General features: G+C 51.9%; 8 protein-coding genes across 8 annotated transcripts, besides 5 other annotated features; 4 read left to right on the plus strand and 4 right to left on the minus strand.

The window, feature by feature from the left end:
• Positions 1 to 756: 756 nt before the first annotated feature.
• Positions 757 to 1902, minus strand: NFIA_008940 (GTR/RAG family Ras-related GTP-binding protein; the record flags this gene model as incomplete). The annotated part of the gene is made up of 4 exons (XM_001264112.1): positions 757 to 952; positions 1004 to 1687; positions 1736 to 1837; positions 1889 to 1902. The coding sequence occupies 4 exons, from the start codon at positions 1900 to 1902 to the stop codon at positions 757 to 759; spliced, it is 996 nt and encodes a 331-aa protein (XP_001264113.1).
• Positions 1903 to 3076: 1174 nt separating this feature from the next.
• On the plus strand, positions 3077 to 4018 carry NFIA_008950 (putative short chain dehydrogenase/reductase; the record flags this gene model as incomplete). Its single annotated transcript, XM_001264113.1, has 1 exon — positions 3077 to 4018. One exon carries the CDS (start codon positions 3077 to 3079, stop codon positions 4016 to 4018), a length of 942 nt encoding a protein of 313 aa, XP_001264114.1.
• A 486-nt stretch (positions 4019 to 4504) lies between these two features.
• On the plus strand, positions 4505 to 6433 carry NFIA_008960 (putative acid phosphatase; the record flags this gene model as incomplete). Its single annotated transcript, XM_001264114.1, has 6 exons — positions 4505 to 4594; positions 4709 to 4771; positions 4833 to 4848; positions 4923 to 5088; positions 5169 to 5503; positions 5562 to 6433. 6 exons carry the CDS (start codon positions 4505 to 4507, stop codon positions 6431 to 6433), a joined length of 1542 nt encoding a protein of 513 aa, XP_001264115.1.
• Positions 6434 to 6666: 233 nt separating this feature from the next.
• NFIA_008970 (ribonuclease Z) lies at positions 6667 to 9900 on the minus strand (the record flags this gene model as incomplete). Its single annotated transcript, XM_001264115.1, has 1 exon — positions 6667 to 9900. The coding sequence occupies one exon, from the start codon at positions 9898 to 9900 to the stop codon at positions 6667 to 6669; it is 3234 nt and encodes a 1077-aa protein (XP_001264116.1).
• A 989-nt stretch (positions 9901 to 10889) lies between these two features.
• Positions 10890 to 12869, minus strand: NFIA_008980 (bZIP transcription factor; the record flags this gene model as incomplete). Its single annotated transcript, XM_001264116.1, has 2 exons — positions 10890 to 11794; positions 11849 to 12869. The coding sequence occupies 2 exons, from the start codon at positions 12867 to 12869 to the stop codon at positions 10890 to 10892; spliced, it is 1926 nt and encodes a 641-aa protein (XP_001264117.1).
• Positions 11535 to 11567: a microsatellite.
• Positions 11535 to 11572: a microsatellite.
• Positions 12113 to 12258: a microsatellite.
• Positions 12870 to 13212: 343 nt separating the features above from the next.
• Positions 13213 to 13250: a microsatellite.
• Positions 13221 to 13251: a microsatellite.
• A 2701-nt stretch (positions 13252 to 15952) lies between these two features.
• On the minus strand, positions 15953 to 16318 carry NFIA_008990 (uncharacterized protein; the record flags this gene model as incomplete). Its single annotated transcript, XM_001264117.1, has 2 exons — positions 15953 to 16075; positions 16142 to 16318. The coding sequence occupies 2 exons, from the start codon at positions 16316 to 16318 to the stop codon at positions 15953 to 15955; spliced, it is 300 nt and encodes a 99-aa protein (XP_001264118.1).
• Positions 16319 to 17274: 956 nt separating this feature from the next.
• On the plus strand, positions 17275 to 19824 carry NFIA_009000 (ABC-F family ATP-binding cassette domain-containing protein; the record flags this gene model as incomplete). The annotated part of the gene is made up of 7 exons (XM_001264118.1): positions 17275 to 17346; positions 17384 to 17615; positions 17678 to 17881; positions 17930 to 18122; positions 18169 to 18268; positions 18318 to 19412; positions 19462 to 19824. The coding sequence occupies 7 exons, from the start codon at positions 17275 to 17277 to the stop codon at positions 19822 to 19824; spliced, it is 2259 nt and encodes a 752-aa protein (XP_001264119.1).
• Positions 19825 to 20273: 449 nt separating this feature from the next.
• On the plus strand, positions 20274 to 22751 carry NFIA_009010 (uncharacterized protein; the record flags this gene model as incomplete). Its single annotated transcript, XM_001264119.1, has 6 exons — positions 20274 to 20357; positions 20404 to 21305; positions 21355 to 21424; positions 21473 to 21788; positions 21841 to 22013; positions 22068 to 22751. 6 exons carry the CDS (start codon positions 20274 to 20276, stop codon positions 22749 to 22751), a joined length of 2229 nt encoding a protein of 742 aa, XP_001264120.1.
• Between the last annotated feature and the right edge of the window lie 298 nt (positions 22752 to 23049).

Genomic DNA, 23049 nt, shown 5'->3' on the forward strand with positions numbered 1-23049 from the left:
CCACGACATATTCCCATAATTGCTCATGACCATTTATACTATTCAGGTGCTGGCAACCACTGACAAATAGAACCTAGAAAGCTAATAATATCAATCAGCAAAAGCTCACACTCAATCTTGCAAGAGCAGAACAAAAGTGGTCATAATGTCAGACATCCAAGGAAGAAAATGCGCACAGAGCACGTCTAAGATGGGTTCTAGCGACGGCTAGCGTGGAAACTGCGAATGTGGAAAAGGTTTTCATCATTTAAGAGAGGGGAGAAGAACTGTGAGAATGAAGCAGATGCACTTACCAATTATGGTGAGTTAAAAACATGTCGTTGGGAGTGTATGAAGTTGTTAACACGCTGGATCTGAATGTCAGTGGATCAAGCCAACATCATGCTCGACGCAATAGCTCTTGCTATTGCAGTACCAATTATTTCTTGGTGAGTGGGAGAGAAGAAGAAGCAGAGGATGAGAAATGAAACTTTTTAAAGCTCAGAAAAGGGAAAATTTCGGTAAGTGGGTCTGTGGTAGTTGATGCCTTGGTGCCTGATGCCTACTTCGCTGCTGTTCTAATAGGCGTAGATGTCTAGCACCTTGATCAAATCGATTTTTTTAATTCAGGAAAAATGTATGTATCAAGATATTATGAGTAACAGTGGTCTCGACAGAGGGAACACTGCCATAGGACCACAGCCCAGTCACTTCGGGCTTCGAAGACTTAGGCCAGTCCAAAGTGTTTCGTTAAGCTTCAAGTAGCTTTCCATATACTCAGCTCCTCGATCCTTGCTCGACCAGTTGAGGCTGCGTCTGCTCTTCGTGTTCCTGATCTGTATCCTGATCTTGCTCCCAGCTCCTTGAAAACACATCGTTAAGCGCCTCTTGGAACGTGCGGCAATTCATGTCGATAAGCCCCTTCTTCTCTTTCGCTTCAGGATTACGAATCACAGAGACAAGACATAGGTACCTTAAACAGTCAGTACAGTTTTCAACAATAGATATGTCGGAGACAGCTCACTTGTTCATTTCCATCAAATGTATCATGGTCTCGTCGTGCAAGACAACATGACTTTCCGCCTCTTGTATCTGATCTCCCTTGGGCTTGCGGTCTGGGTGGTCCCACGAATACAACTCTGAGACGTCAACAATCACGTCTATGTAATCCGAGCACATTTCGTAACAAGACATGTCGACGGGACGAGTGTCAGAGGCGATGTAGATTTTGCTCAGGACGTCGAAGAGGTATGTCTTCTCGAAACCGCAATTATTCGCAAGCGTATTGATCAGATTCTCCAATGTGGAGAGATTTGGAATCAGCTTCTGGATCACCTTGCTGAAAGCCTCGAAAACCGAGTAATCGTAGATTGATGTCAAATAGTAGTGCACCGGAGCATTTTCGTAACCGGCATCACTTAACTCATCGGAGATGCGCTGTACTATGTCTTGAAAGGTATCTGTGCGATATTCGTCGGAAAGCCCGTCAACCTTGTGGATGAAGACTTCAATATTGATGTTTGGGTAGTATTGCTGAACGGTCAGAATGGTCCGGTTCAACCGAGCAACGGAGTCTAGATAATCATCCTGGGCATCGATCACCCATACGAGCGCGCCTAGACTGCCGAAAATATCTTCCAGGTCAAATGACGGCTCGAGGTACTCTAGCTGACCAGGGAAATCCCAGACTTGGAAGTCCATGAAAGAGCTAAAGACTGTGTAAGAACAAGATACGGCGGTGCAGGGGCGTACTTACTGAATCGAATCTTTCTGGATACGGGTCGTCGATTCTAGAAACAATGTTTCATTTGGCGGCATCTTATGGAAGACAACGCTGGCGATGGATGACTTGCCGCTCCTGAGTAGAGTCAGCGACATGTCAAGCATCATTCAGACGCGGATAGCTCACCGGCGAAGTCCCATCAGAAGTAAGCGCGGTTTAGCATCTCGAGGCTTATTCGTGGCCAGATGGCCAGGCTTGCCTTGTACCGGCGGCCCCAAATGCTGGTTTGCAATCTGAGACAAGAGAGGTCAGCTCAGCATTAGACTCATCATTTGCACGGTTTGTTAATTCCATCGGAGAGACAAGCTTCGGGCAAAACAATGGATCGTCAACGTGGCATTTCCTGTGATGCCCAGCATAGTTGGACGAGGAAGTTAACCAGGTAGCAGGGTTCCTTACATCCATGCCAAGTGAAGAGGCTTCAGAAAAGCCGACGGTAGTGAAGAACACAGGTCAGTGATCCAATGTGCTGCTCGAGGGTGCAATATGCGACACTGGGGACAAAGCCAATGAGTGAATGTCGAAAGAGGTCAGATCTTCAGCCTCATGGCGAGGCGCGCTGTGAATTTGACCAGAAGCCTGAACACTGCATCCACGTGAGGGTGTATACTATCCAGTAGGCGCAGAACAAGAGTGAACCAGAACGTAATGGGGAAGTTCCTGCGTAGGACGGACACTGTCTAGCTCACTATGATATCGCAGAACGAAGAATGATGCGACCCAGACAACTGCGCTGTCAATACCTTGGATCTCAATGGCAGCGAGAAGGTCGTGTGTTGATAAAGGTGAAGATGCAGAGTGGTCTGGAGATAAGCTGGGGTAGGTTGGCTTGGCGTTCAGCGTTCGCTGTGAATGGGTGACAAACTGCCTCGCTCTGGGTCTTCTTGAGAGATATCCAGACGAATAGTCTAATTGCTATTCTCCAACTTTTACGTCCACCATGCTTGGAGCATCATGAGAAGATACTCCCTCGGGCATACTAGGCCCCTGGCAAAAAAACCTAGTCGCGCATCACGATGGTCGACACGGCCACGATCCCGTGATGAATGATCTCATCGCACGATTGCGCCGTCAAAGACCCCCCGAATATTTCTCTCCATGGCGAAGTAGGAGAGATGTAGTTTAAAGATTATGACTTTCTTCCACACAGCTCTAATCTCAACAACTAAATTCTTATTGACCAGCGCTAACTGACACGAATCGAGCGCCAGTGGTATATATATATCTCATGTCCAGTTCGGGCTGAAACTGATCCCTTTGCGCCTACACGCGACGTCCCATCCAGAAGCAACTCATCGCCAACGATCCTCTACAATGCTGCAAATACCAGAAGAATTGAAAACCGCGTTCGGCTATATTGGCGCTGCATCCACTTGTTATCTTGCCGTACAAGTCGCCCGCCATTTTTACTGCTACCTCCGACCCTCCAGTCTTTCGCGCTACAACCCCCCTGGAAAAGATGCGTGGGCTTTGGTGACCGGCGCCAGCGATGGAATAGGTTTCGGGTTTGCCCAGGAACTCTGCAAGCGTGGATTCAATGTCTTCCTACACGGTCGGAACCACGACAAGTTACTACGAAAACGGGATGAGCTGCTGGCCCAGTTCCCCAACGCAAAGATTCGGATCATCGTCTTCGACGCGTTTAAAAGCTCTGAAGATCTTAGATGGATTGCACAAGAGATTGGTGACGCCTGTCTCACTGTTCTGGTCAACAATGCTGGAGGGGGAGTGAAGCCGTTCGAGCGACTGGCCGAGCTCACACATGAAGATGTGCAGGCAACCATCAGCCTTAATTCTACTTTTACGGCGCAAATCACGCGCATCCTGATGCCTATCCTGGAGAAGAATAGCCCGAGTCTCATTCTAACCGTCTCTTCGGCAGCAGCCTATGTGATGCCGACCCTCACAGTATACAGTGCCTCCAAGGGATTCGTGGAATCCTTCACCCGGTCGCTGCAAGCCGAAATGACGCTGGACGGAAAAGACGTGGAAGTTCTCGGGCTACGAGTGGGAAATACTAATAGTCAAGGAAATGATGTGGCCGTGGGTCTATTCAGTCCAAGCTCTCGCACCCTGGCTTCAGCGGCCTTGAATCGTGTCGGATGCGGCGAACCGGTTGTCTGGGCGTATTGGCCTCACTCCCTTCAGGGTCTGAGCTTTCATCTAATCCCAGGCAATATGCTGATTCAAATATTGGGGGCCCGTCTTAGAGCCTTGAAGCGGGAGGCTGAAGCGAAACGGGCGAAGAAGCGGTAGCATTATTTGACGAAGCGAACACGCTGGAGCTATTGACATATTGAATAGCAAGCATTATCGCGATGCTGCTTAATGCTAACTGAAATTTTGGCTGCGAGAAGCGCAGCACGTCTGTATGTCATCGCAGATAGTCAACCTACTCGCTTAATTATATTTAATCTGATTCACTTGACCCCGTCCGTAGTGAAAGAATATCTCGAGGTCAGTGTCTGGAAAATCTCCAGGAATTGATTGTAGAGAGGGAATAGGATGCTAAAGGGAGTCGACAGGTGATCCTCGGCACTGCACTGATTGGCCCCTTTCCTATGCACCGCTCATTGGCGTCATCAAGCGCCCATCCCGAGTCACCGTAAGATACTTTCTTTTAGTCCAAGGTGCAGCATTAACTTTGGACCCAATTGCTATTCTTCTGGGCTCCTTTTATGAGTGTCCTCTTTTATTCTTAATACCCAGTCTGCTTCTTCAGTTCTACGTGAGGTGTCACCAATGACGACTCTTGTGCCCCGCGAGCCTTACTCCAAGGAAGAGCTCGAGAAGCTCTATCCAAAGGAGCTTCAGCTTCAATTGGTCCAGGTGGTATGTGATGAGATTTAAACGTGTTTTCCCGCGCCGAGTCAATCAAGCATACTGAGCGAGAATCTAGTTCCTTCGTCACGGTACGATATTTCCCGCTGTCGAACTATCTCCAAGCAATTGGATCTAAGAACGGTTATTCAAGGTGAACGGACGCCGGTCTCCTCGCGATTCCAGAATGTATGTAACATTGCAATTCCGGATCTAATTGATGCATGACACTCGAGCTGACATCTCCAAGGCAGGCCTCGCACCATGTAAGAAGCCCCGAACCGAATTCACGATCGCCCTCAGCCTTACTGCTCGTTCCTAACTCGATGACCACACAAAGATTGGCCGTATTGCAATGTCGCGCGTCGGATGATCCAGATGGCAGCCAGCGAGAAAGACCTCTCATCGTGGAATGGCTTTCAATGGCGAAGAAAAATGGAAGCCTTTGGTGACAGAGACGAGTCGGTTGTTGCCGTGGGTGCGACCGGTGACATAGAGGGTATCTGGCAAGTTCCACGACTTCCGAGACGAATTGGTAGTTGTGAGGACTTGATAGCTGACTGGATACGCTTCGCGGCTTTTACAGCCAACATGGTGAATTGACAGATAGAGGGCGGGAGACTACATTTGAGCTGGGTCAGCGTCTGAGACATCTATATGTCGATCAGCTCGGTTTCATGCCAAAGATCAAATCGGATACGGAAGATATGTATCTTCGCGCCACGCCTATCCCTCGAGCTCTCGAGTCTCTCCAACAAGCCTTCTGGGGCATGTACCCGGCCAGTGCGCGTACGCAAGACTTCCCTCCACCGGTGATTGTTGCTCGCTCTTTCTCGGATGAGACACTCTTTCCCAATGAGGGTAACTGCCGGCGGTTCAGGCAATTAGCCCGGCTGTTCGCTGATCGTGCCGCGAAAAGATGTACGCTACTGTTTCGGAATCAAAGGAGTGAAAATTGAGCCTAATGATAACGCTACAGGGAACGAATCCGAACAAATGAACTACCTCAATAACCTCTGGTCTAAGTGGATGCCAGATGCCTCTCCCCAAATCGCCGTCGACTCCCACCCCCGCCTCTCCGGTATCCAAGACACGATCAACGCGACCGACGCTCACGGCCCCGCCACGAGACTACCCGCGGAGTTCTACGACAAGAAAGCCCGCGAGTACACCAACACCATCGCTGTTGACGAGTGGTTCGCCGGATACACAGAGAGCAGGGAATACCGGAAACTCGGGATCGGTGCCCTTATGGGCGACGTGGTGGACCGCATGGTCAACGCCGCTGCCAACGGCGGCTGGCGCAGCGAGCGCTCCGCCTCCGGCTCGTCCGCAGAGAACGGCAAGGCGATCAAGTTCGCCATGAGTGGGTGCCACGATACCACCCTCGCCGCTATCCTGGGCAGCGTGGGCGCCTTTGACGCCAAATGGCCGCCTTTCACCTCTTCCATCGCTATTGAACTCTTCTCCCGTGCGGAGAACCCACCTCCGTCGTCGCCTTCCCCATCCGCCAAGCAAAGAGGTCTCCTGTCGTACATCACCGGTCATGATGCCTCGCCGTCGTCTGACACAGACCGCGCCCCGCTTTCGTCTCTCCCAAACTCAACACGTCAGGCGCTGCAGAACCACTACGTGCGTATTCGGTACAATGACCGCCCCGTCCGGATTCCCGGCTGCGCAGCGAAAGCGGAGAACCATCTCCCTGGCGACGAGACGTTCTGCACGCTCAATGCGTTCAAGGAGATTGTGGATAAGTTCACGCCCAAGAACTGGAGGGAGGAGTGTGTACAGAATCTGGGGGAGGGGCTGTACGGTAAGGACGATGCGGAGAAGGCTGTTGCCGGGTTTTAGTAATACCTTCAGGGCTAGTTTATAGAGGGTAATCACTTCTTGTAATCCAGTAGACTGGGATAATGGATGTACTTGAATAGCACATTTTGTAATGTTGTCGCTGGCTGGCCAATAACCAACAGTAAGAGACTTGTGTATATGCATGCACACATGGTGCGAAATGAAACCACGGATACAACTCTGTCCGTATATGTATTCGCTCAGGACTTCCATCTATCATGGAATAGTCTAATCTAAACAGCATCACCGCTCTTCGTCCGCATACTCGGGCTCGAGCGCCGTCCGCCCCGGCTCTTACTCCTACTATGACTCCGACTCCGACTGTGCTTCCCACGCCAAAACCGATCCATCCACTCGTCATCATTCGAGCCCCATCCACTCTCGCTTTCGCTGGCGCTCCACACAGACCGACCCTGGTCGATATCCATGGCCTCGCCGGCAGCGGGAGTGGCAGAGGGAGCAGGCTCAGGCTCAGGGGCCCCTTTCTTCTTTTGCTTCTGCTTCTTCTCTTTCGCCAGGGCGTCGGCCGCTTCGCGGATTTTCTTCTGCTTGTTTGCTTCGACTGCTGAGGCGCGCTCGAGGATATCGAACAGCTTCTCGATGGCGGGGGCGAAGGCCTGCGCGATGGGGATGTCGCCGACGCGGATGCGCATGTAGTCGAAGGCGGCGGTGACGGGGGCTTGGAGGGGTGGTTTGTTTTCGTTTTCCGCGGGGGTGACCGTAAGGGTGGAGGGTACAGATTCGGGGACGGGTTCGTCGTCGGGAACGTCGAGGTCCTCTCGCGCCATGGGGGCGGGCTTGGGTTCGGGGTCTGGTTTTGCGGTGCCAGCGCCGGCGCCGTGGTCGACGTGTGCGACTTTTTGGTACCGCTGGCTGAAGTGGGTGAGGACGACGGTGCGGGCTTGCATCATGCGGCCGACTTCGAGGGCTTCGGAGGTGGTGGAGTGTTTCTTTGCGATGGCGGAGACGGCCATGTCGTCTTGGAAGGTGGCTTCGTGGATGAGCACGGTTGAGTCGCGGCCGATGGTGGCGAAGTTGGTGGATGGGCGGCAGTCGCCGGAGAAGGAAAGCTTGAAGCCGTCTGGGAAGACGAGGGAGACGGCCATGGCTCCACGACAGTGTGAGACCCTTGTTGTGAGGATATCGGCGAGTCCGGTCGCCTGACGCAGGAGGGGAGCTAACGGGGAGGAATCGTTGTTGAAGTCGAGCGTGGACGTCTGAGGCCGGCTCCCGTCGGCTTCCCACCCGGGGTAGGAGCCGTCGTCACGGCAGTGGCGGTAGGTGAATTTGGTCTTGATCTTGCAGTCTGGGTTGATGTAGCTGGGATGGGCGGCCAGAGGCACTAGCTTTCCAAAACCGTAGTCCTCAACGCCGGCATACTCCTCGAGCCAGCCGATCATCATCTCCTCGGACACGACAAACAGGCGCTTTTCTTGGAGAATCTTGCGCATGTCGGTCTCGACATTGCCTGCTCGAGGTACGCCGTTCGGGTAGTTCGCACGGAACCATTCCTTAATGACAGAAGCGGTGCCAAGATGGTGATCAGCGTGGAGATGGCTGATCCAGATCAGCCGAAGGTTCTGCAGCACCTCTTGCAACTTCTTCGGTTCGTACATCCGCTTGAGCTGGCCGATCGTGTTCTCGCCACAATCGAGCAGATAGGATCCCACCCCAGGCACATTGACGAGAGTGCTGGAGACGTTGCGGTACTTGGACGGCGAGGATGAGCCAGTTCCCAGAGTTACAATCTCCACATTGGCCCCAGGAAGGTCTTTACGAAACTCGGCCAGTTTCTCTTGAAATTGGGGGTTCATGACCCGCCTACGGATGGCAGTCACCCGCTGCTCGATGGAGCGAGGGATCTTCTGCACGGTCTCAGCAGGGTTGAACAGTGGTACGACCTCTGAGCGGTTAAGCTCGAACTTGGGTTCCATGTCGATAACCAGGCCGGGTTTGATCGGTTCGAATGGCGAGTTGCGGATCATTTCCTTGGTTGTCTCTGATTCGCTCGTAGGAGTACCTGGCTGTGGCAGAGTCTTGTTATCATGAACAGGGACGGGATAATTCTCGCCGCGCAACCTAGCTAGCCTGATGGAGGACCCTGCCACGCTACTCAGTGCCAAGTAGTTGGGACAGTAATCCGTGCTGGAGACGGTGTGTTTGCAGTGCGACATGCGAGCGACAAACTCGCGGAGGCGAGGATGGTCGCCCACACCCGGTCCTAGAATCCACAGGAAGGCCTCTAGTCCCGTGGTGACACAGGCCGAGTTCCATTCCGGCCGGTCAACCAAATCATCTACGTAGTCAGAGGTAGGCAGATCGATGATTGCCAGCCCCTTCCCGAGCCGTGGTGGACCCAAGACCATATCCGGGGTGACGGTCTTTCCGTCCTCAGACAGCACATTCTCACCCTTCGTCAGACGCGCAAAGTTGGGACCGGCGCGGACGTTCAGCTCTTTCGCCTTTTGTGGATCGAATTTGCCTCTGAGATCGTGGTTGCGCACGATATAAGAAACTGCCTCATCGCACCGTGTCGTGGGCGGGAGTTTCTCCACACTGGCTCCAGGCCAGGGTTGACGCACGAGCACCTTGATGTTGGGAAGTGGCTTGTCACTTCCAGGAGCAGGGCCATGGTACGGCTTGAGGTCTTTGGTTTCGGGGTCCCGGACGAACATGACCGCAGGCATTTTGACTTCTGCCAAAGGAGTCTCGACGAGAGCATCCATCCTCCACGACGAATTGAACATGTCGGAGATGACGGATTGCCTCATGATCTGGTCCCGAGCCCGCTGGTCCAGAGCAGGCTTGTCAGCGTCACGCTCCTGGAACTCGTCCAAGCTCCTTTTTCTCGGACTCTGAGGCCCGGCTTGAGGCGATGTCCTCCTCGACCGCTGCGACGGCGAGGGTCGAATGGGCATGGCCCACACTTTGATGTTCCTGTCCGACCAGGTCGGCTGCTCAAAGGGATCAGCGGTGCGTGCCTGAGGACCAGACTTGGACAGACTCTCCGAGTCGTATTCCCTCGTGAAAACCGGCATCCCCTTGCGGAAAACAAATCTCCGCGCAGTGGCCAGGGTGTGCGTCAGGTTCCGACCACCATGGATCGTCAACGTGCCTCTGTCAGCCTGCCCGTCCTGCTGCTGAGCCTGTTGTTTAACATGCTGACCACCACGGCCCTTGGCCTCTTTCTCACGCGCAGTAAGCTCCAGCGCATTCGCGGCGCTCGCCAGCCCATCCGCCAGCGTGAGAATCACACCAATCAACCCGCCATTATTCGCCCATTCCGTCCGCCCCGTCAGAAAAATATCCGTAAGATAGGATAGCTTGACACCGCGCTCCGTACAGGCCCGCTGGGTCCCCTCCGAAATCTGCCCAAAGAAATACCGCTTCTCCGGGAAATGTAGGACGACGGTCGTGCCCGGCGTATCGGCCGTCGGCGTCGTCAGCACCTGATAGTAGAACTTCATTGGTTTGTTTCCAACAGGGTAAGTAGGTGTATAGTCGAAGCCGGAGTCCTGGCGCGAAGCAGGGTTGTATAAAATGTAGGTTTTCCCTCGTCTGAACTCGAGTTTGGGCGCTCTGAGAAGATAGGCGTCTGGATTGATCTCGCGGCGAGGGTCGCGTGTGCGAAGAGCCTTGAGCGGACGATAGACTGACGGTTTGGGAGGCCCAGAAGTACCTTCGTAGACCTGGTGACGCGACTTGAGGTACGACGCAGCTCTGGAGAAGCAAGAAGAGCCTGCTGGCGACGGAGCCAGGCGAAAGGCTTTGGTGAACAGCCTCCCGGAAAAAAGAAGGGAAGCCAATGTGGCTGCTGAAAAGCTTTCACCGAAGGAATGGATGACACTGCGCAATCATTGCAGAATCCAAGAATGAGTCCATAGGGAGCTATCCAGGGTTGAAACTGGAATTGAGTGCCTGTCTTCCTGGATGAGTGACTCTGTTTGTGAGTCAGGATATCGGAGCTGCTGAATGGTTTTAGATTTGCCTCCGCCTAAAGAATCTTGGCGTGTTTTGACAGTGGAGGCATCGAGTACATCCACCGATTGAAACGCTACGAATACTCAATTCTCGTATTTAATAATTTTTTTGAATAACTGCAGCTTATTCTGACTTTTGCTCTTATTCGACTAAAGCTAATATCGGTTCCTAATGGCCAATGGACCCGGGGTCCAATTCCTATTCCCTTACCAAACAGAAGCGAGACCTGTCCTTCAATACACCGAGACTCCAATAACCCAGAATTGACAATCAAACGAGAGGAAAAGAGAGAGAGCACGAAGGAGATGCAGGACGCAGATGTACAGTCAAATGCCATGAACAAAGGAAAGAGGGGGAGTATGTATCCTCACAAGAGATTGATGCTCACAAGCCCAAATGAGTACAAATATCAAAAATGGAATTTACAAATCCTATAGGTATCACAAATGCTCGGCGGCCGCGCGGCGTGGGGGAATCATGAAAGATGGGAGGTCATCACAGAGACGCGCTGGAAGGCTGCCTCCATACTGTTGCAAAGAACGACAAAGCGGTCTGCAGTGGCCTTGGACTCATTCTCGACCACCAGCTCAAATGCAGGCGTTGACTTTTCAGATCGGATGGTGCAAGGAAAGTCCACAGGGGAGTCTGACGACGAGGCCTTGGCGGGGGAGTCGGCGAAGAGGGCGAAAGCAGGGTCGGACTCGTCAAGCTGAATATCTGGGTTCTCGACACCGACAGGAGAATCATTCGTCTCCTCCTCTGTATTTGGCGGCCGCTCGATCATGGGGATCTCATCCTTTGCAGAAGATACTTCTGGCAGACATGTTCTGAACAAAGTCGAGCTCTTTCCAGAGAGCATCTCTGCGTCGAGTGCGGGACCCTCGGGAACCTCCAGGACAGCAAACACAGGAGTGTTGCCATAGCTCATGTCAATTCCGGTGTTCCAGGCGCCATTGTTTAGACTCATTGCAGAAACATCCATCGGTTGATTAGGAACCATGACCATGCCAACCTGAGGGTTCTGAGGGACTGGGATACCGTGATTAGGAGTGGCATCTCTGACGATGCTAGCTTGCATGGGCGGCTGCCCCATGGGTTGTGGTTGAGACTGAGGTTTAATCTGTTGCTGTTGCTGTTGCTGCTGCTGCTGCTGTGGCTGGGATTGAGAGACCTGGGTTTGAGATTGAGGTAGATTGGGCGCGGGGACGCCATTGACGCTCATCTCGTCCAGGAACTGAGAGAAATGAGGGGAGGAGAGAAGCATGCGAGCAAGGTCGGTGAGGCGAGCATTTTCCTCGTACAGAACACGATTCTGAAGACGTAGTTCGTGGGCTTCATTGGTCCGTGCAGCGACCTCTGACTCAAGTTGGCCGATATATTCTAGTTCATGTTAGTAATGCGGATATGGTCGCTGTTCGAGAATTAAAAGCATACCCTTTCTGCGCGATCGGAAAGCGCGTGCTGAAACCTTGTTGCGTAGTTGCCGACGTTCCTTGCTACTGAGTTTCTTTCCTTCTTCACTAGCAAGTAACCTTTCATCTTCGTCCATATCCTGCTCATCCTTCTTCATCTTTGCCATTTGGGGTAAGGACGAAGAGGGCGATGGTGTGTCCTCGATAGCGCCCATAGCGTTCTGTCTCATCTGCTGCAAAAGGCGCGTAATCCGCTCCTCCACGGCAGGGTTCGTGGCGCGAGGGGGCTGGCTCTGCTGTTGCTGTGGCTGTTGCTGCTGCTGCTGGAATTGCTGCTGCTGTTGCTGCTGACGAAGTATCTCATGTTGTTTCTGTTGTTGTTGTTGCTGCTGTTGCTGAGCCGCCTTTGCCATGGCTGCTTGTTGTTGGTGCATTCCCGGATACATGCGGCCGACCTGAGTGGATGGCCCGGCAGGAACGACTTCATGACCTCCAAGAGCATTGGGATCAATGAATTGATTCTTATTGACATTGGGTGAGAGATAGTAAGGAACCGCGCCCATGCCGTCAGACTCCAGGTCCATTTCAGACGGGTTACGAGAAGACATGTTGTTGAAATCGAACGAAGTTTCTTCCCGCTTCATGTGGCTGCTAGCGAACATGTCGCCATTCATCTGGTAAGCAGGGCTCGCGTTACCGAAAGTGACGCCGGCCATCTGATTGAAGTTCATTGCCTGGGCTAGAGCTCCTGGTGGCAGACCAGTCTGCTGCTTGTGTTCCTCATATTGGTGGCTAGGCCCTTGGAAAGTCATAGGTGAGTGACCATTGGCAGCGAATGTCGCACTGCGGACATCGCTGGCGGTGAAATCTGAGCTGGGGAGAGAAGGCTGGCTTGCCAGGATGGCTTTTGGTCGAGCCGGTTCGGCGGATGTGTAGGTGAGTTGATCGAGGTTGATGAAGCTGTCAATGTCCTGTTCGTACACGGTCGGCATCGGCGAGGTTGATGATGACATGACCGTAGGGGGTTCTGCTAGAGTCGCCATTTTGTTGATGGACTGCGAGTACCTCCGATATCGAACGAATGAAGCGTCCGGGCGATCAACGATGGAGAATTGATGATGGTTTGATAGGGCGGCCAAATATATGTAGATAGTGAATGACTCTGAAAGGCGTGATAAAGATTTTAAGGATGTACGTATACGCGAGGTTCTGGAAGGATATCGTTCGAGGAAAGAAATGGATAGGGAAATGAAGTCGAGGTGATGAACCAAAGAGCCGAGATCAATGGAAAGGGTCAGAAAGGTGTGGGTGGGATAAGGCAGTCGAAATCGTAGCAACGGTAGGATGGGTCAGGGAGATTGCTGGGGATCGACCGGCGGAAAGGGCGATAGTAGTAGATAGATAGATAGATAGATAGATAGATAGGTTACGAGGAATCAGAAACGTGAAGCAGAACGACAGGAGTCGGGAGGTACCATAGATGGTCGCGGTAGAACTAGGAGTCTGGAGGAGCCACTACTAGTACTAGTATCTAGGAGGCCGGCGAAGTGGGCACTTTGTCCTCTCCAGGAATAGAAATCACGTTAGGTAGAGCGGCTTGCGCGTCCCCCGCTGACTCAGCGTTGAGAAGCGGAGTCCTTTGCATGTTGTGGCTGTTGATTGGTTTGAGACCTAGGGCTAACAATGCTGCACCCTAAGGAGGGGATCCACCCTCCTTACCAGTTCCGTATTGTTACTGCCTTGGATACGGCAAGTCTTGGGGACAATCAGGAGATCTTCCACCAAGATCTGGTAGTTTGTTTACTTCTGTCTACGGTAGTTGATCGTCAGAGATCATGTCAACAAGAGATCCTATATGCAGCCAGTTGACCACCTGCATGGCATGTTGAGCTTGTGTCATTTTTCATCCTCAACGAGGAATACGAGAACTACACACCAGATACTAGGTACGGTATTATAGTACCCCTGACATTTGCCCCAAGTAATCAATCACTATGGTCCTCGTCTGGTGTTTTGTGGTTTGGCGCTTTGCTGTTTCAAGTCTGTGTGTCCGACGAAACTGCGCTCCCCATCCCTTTTTCATGGCAGCAGGGGTTAATTTAATTGGTTACCCTTCGCGGGACATACTCCAGTAAAGCCCTAGGTCCGTTTTTGAGCATGAAATGACGTATGTGGCTCCAAATTGGCCAATGATACATGAGTTATGCTTTCAATTTGAAGAGAAACTGTTCTCCCTGGAAATTAAAATGGATAAATGCCGGACGTTCACATATTTGAGTCTGTTAGTTATGTTGCTGAGACATGAAACTCGACATTGAACCATGTGCTTCAACCAAGAATTTTGGACATAGAGAGGTATTTACGTATCCCTGGGACAGAAATCATTACATTCCAAGTCGTTAGCACGAAACAACAGACAACGAAGGACAAGAGATACAGCTTTGTATCTGAATAACTGACGATCACCACTTTCGAAAAGGACAGTGCAGGTGAAAGATTTTTGCTCCATCAATCTTTGGTAATGATATGGTCATTTTTTGACATTTAAACGAATGACCAGACTGAGTAGCTCGTGGAGATCGCCCCTCTGCCTTCTTTCGGACATCAGCATTGTTCTAGAAGGCTTCAGGACCGCTTTGGCTCAATCCCCAGGTCTCCCATTTTCTGGTTTATGGTGGATCATGGTGAAATCTGAGCCAAAGCTTGGCACGGCTAGAGAGGTTGAAGAATACTCTAGTTTATCTTGCAATCTGCTATCTATCTAGATGTTACGTAATACCGTACTACGTCTCCATTGTTACTATGGTAAGGAGTAGTTATTGACTAGCCGCACCGCCACTCTGCAAGCCATCTAACCACTATTGCTTGATCAGCTTTAGCAACTGAATGGGCCAAATGGAGAATCATCGGCAGTGGATTCGACTACAAACCTCTGCCAAAGTTTAAACCGGCAAATGTGTTTCCCGTCCAAGTACTCAACCTGACGCTGAATATGTCTATTTTGTGTGAAACCGACATCGACTGCGACAACTATAAACGGCAACCGGGCCAGATTGCCGAATCCGGTATCGGCGTTAAGAGTCCTCGTTCGGCTGACCAGCAGACGCCACAGCCAGGCTACAGAATATCTTCAAAAGCGATTGGCTTTGTTCTGTCGGTCGAGGCGCAGCACGATCACATAGCCATCTGAACAAGCCCGAAGCAGATAATGCATGGGATAACCCATCCGACGTGTGAGTCTAGCCTGATTGTCTACCGATCCACAGGTCTTGGAGAAGTCCGAGCTCATCCTCCTGTTGAGGAGGGCTCGGCAGGATTCCGCTCCTCTTACCACGGACCTGCGAACGACATAACCCATCTGGGTAAATAATTTTTGGAACCCATTCGGGAGACGATATCTATCGGAATTGATCAAGTCCGTCCACTCACATGCGGTGATACTCCGCCCAGTCTAGACCTTCGACTCTATCGTTTCAATGAAGCCTCCTGGGCGTCTAGACTCGAGAATGGTGGATTGTGAATCGTGGAAGATGCCTTGCAAGGCTGCTTTCTCTCCACGCCCCTGTTTCATCATCTAATCTATAGTTATCTGTGGTTTGATCGAGAACGATTCACTAGTCTGATCTGATACTGACTATACTTCTGTGGGTTGTATCGCGAAGCCTCCCCGACCACGATTCCACGCCTCGGTTTGATGCCGAGTCGTGCACGTCTACAGGGGTTCCAGAATGGGGTGTTCTCTGTGAAATGGGTAATATGAGGTGAAGCGCCACAGATCGGCTAGTGGTGCATTCATTCTCCGTGCAGTATCGTGTGAGCGAGGTTGGTCATCTCAATACTCCCGCGCCCAACTGAGCAGTGAGCATTCTGCTACAAGGATGTTGACCAGCTAGGTAGTGGGCTGGCTTGATGCATTCCGAATGCTCTTATGACTACTTGATGTCAGGCTGACCAGACAGTTTAGTGTTAACAATATAATGCAGATCTTGATATTCAACTCAATTCTCGTTTCAAAATGTCATGTTCAGCATTCTCAATACAGATGTTCATATACTTGTACACTTTTACGCATCATGTTACACTACCGCAGCTTACTTGAGTCGAACCCATCAGACATAAAGCATCATTACTCCTGAGGATGAGACAGCTGGTCACTGGTGAAATGGTACGATCCAGGCGGCTTTGGATTCGTCTCCGAGGCACTGAAGTCTCCAGGCTGATTGCCCCATTGGACATTGTCACTGGAGGACTGGTCGGGCCAATGAATCAGTAATTAGAGCTTGCTACAACTGGGCTCAGGGAACTGAACGCGTACCTGCTTCGTGGATTCCGAGCTCTGGAAAGTACTCTGCTGGCTCTTCTGCTGGCTTGTTTGCGACTGGAGCCCGGGTGTGGTCTGCGACTGAGACTGCAAGTCGGGCTCGCCGGCCAACCCTCCCGCCTGGTCTTGGGCTGGGTTAGCGGCCCTTCTGAGATTGTAGTTGGAAGTCATTGCGATGATGTTGATTTGATGTTCAGTTGACTGCTGATTTGCTTTCCGAAATGGTTGGTTTGGAACTCATGGCCCTTATATGTTAGGGGTTCAGAAGTGTGGTTGGGATGAGGTCATGATTGCGTTGGCGACACAGGTCAGATGATAGTTCCATATTGCTGTTTTGAGCACTTCCCATGGTGGCCTGACTGGTTAACATCTAGTTCATTATATTGTAGTAGAGAATGGTTGTGTGGAGTATCAGATGTGGGTGGTTATAATGGTTGTCGCCGATGATGAGGCATTTTAAGCTTCAAGTGGCGAGAATCCTGCTATGATAGCTATGCACACACTTTATCTAGAACATACACCAGTGGTGTCTTGATGATTATTCCAGGTACCATTTCTCTTGAGACCTCTAAATGCTATCTAACCTACAATATCGAACTACTAAATATTTCACCTCGAGGGTTCCTATACAAGACTCCGCAGTATATTCTGACCATGTCTCATACTAATAAAACTCTCCACATTCATTTCTCCATCAACTGATCAAACTGACTCACAAAACTGCTCCATTCCACTTTATATAAAAGCATAATCCACAGGGTTCACCACAATCATCAATAAGATCAAATTCCTCAGGCAGACCTGATCGCCGCTATACCCTTTTCGGACCCCGCCCTGCACTTTATACCAGCCTGCACCCTCACCGTGACTCAGTGTAGTGCAACGTGGGGAATCATCATGTAAATCTTTTCCCAGAAGTGGTTCCTCAATGAGCTTCCGGCCGAGGTTGGAGGAAATTTGGGTGCGTCGTGTAGTCATACTAATATCGTGCATTGGCGTCGGCGTTGGCGTTGACAAGCGGAGAGCATGTTTAACAATATACAATCGAGGCATTATCTACCCGAATTCTTTCATTTACTGTATAGAACGAGAACACTTCGATCGCGACTGCATCCAGTATCTACGGAATGACACCCTCCATCATAGCAACCTGCAAACAGACCCGATTCCATCTACTCCACGATCAGCCCGCGCAGGAGGTATGTATACATATACGCATGTTCATATCATCGCCAGGTCACTGCTAATCCACGCCAGATCGATGTAGAAGGTCTCACCATCGCAGTCACATCCTCACCGGCCGACACAACCGACCACGGCGATCCCTCAAACTCCAAAGCAAAGGGGAAATCGAAATCGAAATCCAAATCCAAGGCCGACGCGCGAGAGCTCATCGTCGATGCTCACTTGAGACTCAAGGCGGGGGTGCATTATGGCCTAATTGGGCGGAATGGGACGGGGAAGTCGAGTATGTCGATTAAAAGGTTGGCATTAGCCGATTTGAGATGCTAATGGATGATGACGATGAAGCGCTACTCCGTGCTATGGCCGACAAACTGGTTCCTGGGATTCCGCATCCGACGCGCATTGCGATCCTGCAGCAGACGGAGACGGAGGATGAGGAGCGGATCTTCCAGCCCGAGGGGGAGGACCGCGACAGGCGGGATCTGCCCGTGTTGGAGTATGTCATGAGCAGCGATCGGTTCCGGAATGAGGTTGTGAGGAAGATGGATGGTAAGCTGTAGCCTCTTATTGCAAGGGAAAAGGTCTAACGGTGTGAAGTCCTGTCGAAGAGCTTCGAGACGGATGATCCGCTAGCACCTGTGCGGGCGATCCGAAGAGTCCGCCACGATGAGATTGAGAAGCAGCTGTTTCTTGCGCAGAAGAATGCCAGCCTCAAGAGTGGTGCGAGGGGGTTACAGGCTCGGAAGGACTTGAAGGCCGCTGAGGCGAGATACGAGGCTTCAAAGGAGCTGTGAGTTGTCCTCTGGAGGCTTGGAAGTCCACTAATTTGGTGATAGGGTTGAGCAGTCTGATCAGCCTATTGATGCAGATGCGCTAAAGGCTGAGACACAGGCGGCGATGGATACTTTGCAGGAATTACAGGCTCAGTTTGAAGTCGTGAGTGCCGAAACTAGGTCCAGATGATGACGAATCCTAAGCATGACAGATGAAACTGGTCGATATTGAGAAGCAAGCTCGGCAGATACTTATCGGGCTGGGGTTTGACGAAGCCATGCTCAGCAAAACCTTCCTGACTTTATCCGGGGGCTGGCGCATGCGTTGTCTGTTGGCCAGCGTTCTCATCCAGAACCCGGACATCATGATCCTAGACGAACCGACGAACTTCCTGGATCTGCTTGGGGTCGTCTGGCTGGAGAACTACCTACAGCGGTTACGGGACTCGTCCCAGACGACCATCTTGCTGGTATCTCACGACCGAGACTTTGTCAATGCGGTCTGCGAGGAGATCGTCATCCTGCGTGACCAGAAACTGACCTACTTCAGGGGCAACCTGTCCGCCTACGAGAAAGATTTTGAAGCGCAGAAACTCTACTGGGGCCGCATGAAGGAGGCACAAGAGCGCCAGATTGCGCACATGGAAGCGACAATTCGAGAGAACATCAAGCTGGGTAAGAAGACCAACGACGACAATAAGCTGCGCATGGCCAAGTCCCGGCAGAAGAAAGTCGACGACCGGATGGGCATTCAGGTCAACGCCAATGGCGGCCGCTTTAAACTGAACAGGGATCTGGCGGGCTACCATCTCACCGCGCGAGCTGAGATTGAAGTACCAACAGACGAAAGAGGTATGTCGATTATCCTGCCCGATGCCAGTGACCTGCGCTTCCCGGGTCCATTACTCTCGGCGGAGGGGTTATGTTTCCGGTACAAGCGGGATGCACCGCCGATACTGAACGGGATCGAACTGGTAATGCACATGGGCGATCGGGTCGGGATCATGGGGCTTAATGGTTCTGGCAAATCTACGCTCATCCTCCTGTTGACGGGCAATCTACAGCCGACGCAGGGGAAGATATCCACCCACTCCAGGCTGAAACTGGGATACTACGCGCAGCATTCGATCGAGGAGCTCCATGAACAAGGCCGAGCCGATCCTACACTGACCGCATTAGGTTTCATGACCAAGGAGATCAATACTTCACTTAGCGAGAGCGAGATCCGTGGTTTGCTTTCGTCACTGGGTCTGCAGGGCAGGATAGTCTCAGACGTGCCCATTGCACGATTATCGGGAGGCCAACTGGTACGTTTGCAAGTCTGAGTAGCGATCTGCAGCTGTTGACATTGTTCAGGTCCGTCTTGGAATTGCCAAGGTAATCTGGAACGCGCCTCATTTGCTGGTTCTTGATGAAATCACAACGCATCTGGACTTCCATACCGTCACGGCTCTTGCGACTGCGCTGTCGTCGTTCAACGGTGCAATCCTCCTGGTATCTCACGATCGTTTCTTGGTCCGATCAGTCATTGAAGGGAAACGCGACGACGAGCATAATTTGGATGAAGAGTTTGAGGGGGTAGACCAAGAAGTCGAAGAGCAGAGTCGAAGAAGGTCGGTCTATGTGATGAAGGGCGGCAAGCTCATTGAGCAGCCCAACGGGGTGGAGCAGTTTGAACAGAGTTTGGTGAAGAGGGTCAAGAAGATGCTTTCACAATAGAGTAGATCCTGTTTGAGTACTGACGATCGATAATAATATCATCAGTGGAGACATAAGTCACATAACAATGGAAGAACATAGGGAATGCCTGAGGCCAAACTGATTTTCACTCAAGGATAATTATCGGAAATTGACAGGCGGGAAGTACCCCAAAATACCCCAAAATCCCCCAGAATTCACTGCTTTCTTATTCCCGTTTCCCCGATTCACCGCCGTGGCAACCGTATAGAGTTATGATCAAGCATGCCGTGGCTGGACGGCTTCGATCTTATTGTACTAGAGCCACCTCCACTGACGGCATAGCTCTTTTCCTCCTGCCATATTTGGCCTCCTTGACGATCTGGATGAAATCAAGTGTGGACAAACCAGTGAGGACGAAAAGATATAAGGAGCCCTTTTCCTGGTGATGCCCGACATACTCGCGTTTCTCTATCAGTGATTTCGCCACCATGAAGCGATCATTAGTCACAGGTCTTTCTGCTCTTCAAGCTCTCAGCGTCTTGGCCAGTCCTCTGAGTGGGCGGACTTTAGATGTAAGTACGATGTATAGCTGCTCACCTACCCTGCTGACAAGTGAAGACACCCCAATCATGCGGTGAATCGCCCGCCGCACTTGCACTGAGCAGTGGTCCATATGACAATTACTTTTATTCGGACTGCAATGTTGCTGCTCAAGTAGTTGTCACTTCTCCATTACCGGACAGCAATCTGAGTTTGATCGGGCCTCGGCTGATCGTAGCCTGGCCGGCGGGCAACAGCGGCATCTGCACCTACTTTGCTCCTGAGAATGGAGTCAACGGCACCCTTGGTATTTCGGTCGTCAACTCTACCGTGGGAAGCCCACTGTCCCTCAATTACACGGCTAAAGAGCCAAACCCCGGGGTTGGGGTGCAAGGCACGCTCCGCTTCAACTCGTCGGCGGTCTTGACCGTCCCCATTCTGGGCAGCATTCGCACGATCCGGGATTTCGTCGAAGGGCCAAGTCTCCTGCAGCCGAAGATCCAGGATACCATTCAGTTTATCAGCTCTTTTGACGGAAGCGTGATGCTCCAGCGTCTGTGGCTGGACAATGTCACCACGAGCGCAATCAAGTTTACTCCTGCCAACAGCACATCCAAGGCCACCGTCTCCGGCAAGACGGTCAGATTTGAGGCGGGTGATTACGTCTTTTCGGCAGAGATTGACTATCCGCAGCTGTCCCAGCTGCCTCCGGCCGAGGTGATAAACAATGCCTCTGCAGACCTTGTGTCTAAAATGCCCGTTCAGACCACTGCACTCTCGTTTCTCTCCTACTCGGAGAAACTTCTTGCTGGTGCATGGCGTTTTCTGACCTACTTTGGACGGGATCTGATGATATCCGCCTTGCTTATGGATCCGGTCATGAGCTATGGCAATGCCAGTGCCATGGAGGCGGTACTGGGCTCTGTTTGTGAGCGCATCAACGCCACCGATGGCAGTACCTGCCATGAAGAGACAATCGGGTAGGTCCAAGACTGAGATTGAGGAGTGTATGCACTGACTCCCGGCTAGTGACTACGCGACTTGGCTGCATCTGCAGGAAAATGTCACCAGTACCGCGATGATCTGCGACTACAAGATGGTGGGTCTGCACGACTACCTCTAATAAGAAAATGCTGACCCTGCACAGGTTGATACGGACTTTTATCTCGCGCCTCTCATGCAAAGCTATTTTCTGGACAATCCAGTCGGACGAACCAGGTGGCAGGCGTTTTCGAGGTTTGTTCCCTTGTTTATAGTCTTCGATCACTCGGCTGACTCACATAGCACCCCTGCCGGTGCCATCAATGCTGCAAACAAGAATCACACTTGGGGCCAGTTGGCCCTTCGCACCGCCGAGAAGATCATGGGTCAGGCTGCATTGTTCGTGCATAATCCTCGCAAAGAGAACCTGGTCCATTTGAAGCCGGGTCAGGTCGTTGGCGAATGGAGAGATAGCACATATGGTATGCCACTTCCAAGCAAGTAAATCACAGCCCCCATTCTAAGTGACTGCAGGAATCGGAGGCGGCCGAATCCCATACAATGTAAACACAGCCCTGATGCCTGCTGCCCTGCGCGCCATCGCAGCTTTATCCCGGGCCGGCATCTTTCCTGACTGTAACAACTGGGCCCGGAAGGCGGACACATACGCCAAGATATGGGAAGATGAGACTCTCCATTTCTTCCAGGTACAACCTGCCCTACTGTTCTTCTCAATTGCCGACAGAGACTAATAGAAGTAGGTCACCGTCCCCGCCGAAACAGCCAAACAACGTCTTACTTCCTACGTCCAAGCCGGCTACTTCCCCGGCCCCAGCGAAGGAGAATCAATCGACTCCGACGTCGTCTTCCATGCCCTCGCCCTCGACGGCTACAACAACCTCTCCCAAGTCCAAGTCATGAACTCGGACGACTGCTTCCGCCACTTCCTCCTGAACACAACCAACCAGCAGCAGCTCACCTCCTTCATCAACCAAACCGCCAGCAACATCCGCCGCACATTCCCCGCCGGCCTCAACACCCCCGTCGGCATGCTCATCGCCAACCCGGCCTTCGGCCCCAGCGAAGTCTACGCCCGCAACTGGACAACAGGCGCCTACCACGGCACGGTCGTCTGGTCCTGGCAACTCGCAATGATGGCCAAGGGCCTAGAACGGCAACTCGGCCGCTGTGACGCGGGCCATCAGCACGGGCGGCCAGACTTTTGCGCCGACAAGGCCGTGTATAACAACCTTAGGACAGCGTACAATGCCCTCTGGGACGGCATCGAGACCAATAAGGCGCTGCTGAGCGAGGAGGTTTGGTCGTTTGTCTACAGTGATGGACGATTCAATCCCGCGCCGCTGGGGAATATCCCTCCTCCTCCGGGTGTTGGTGCGCAAACTGGTAAGCCACGGCCCCATCCTTTTTATCTCAATAGGCTCTAATGCTAATGACTGCACAGAATCCGACATCGTCCAGCTATGGTCCTTGACGTTCCTGGCCGTGACACGGAACCAGGCTTTTCGATGATTGACCCGTTTGCGAACCTGGCTGCTTGCATATCAGTAGAGGTATGGAATCATTCGTGCATGTTCAGCATGTATATAGGACGTGACTACTGTCTGTGGTGGTGTACATGGCTAGTTCGAGCGATTGGCTCCGCACAAACAAGGGCGATCTACCTAGAATTCACTTAATCGTGCTCGGATATCTTTTCCAACATGCGTTTCTGGTATGAGCTGC

Source organism: Aspergillus fischeri, genomic scaffold, assembly GCF_000149645.3.
Source record: "Aspergillus fischeri NRRL 181 1099437636249 genomic scaffold, whole genome shotgun sequence".
Taxonomy (NCBI): Eukaryota; Fungi; Ascomycota; class Eurotiomycetes; order Eurotiales; family Aspergillaceae; genus Aspergillus; species Aspergillus fischeri.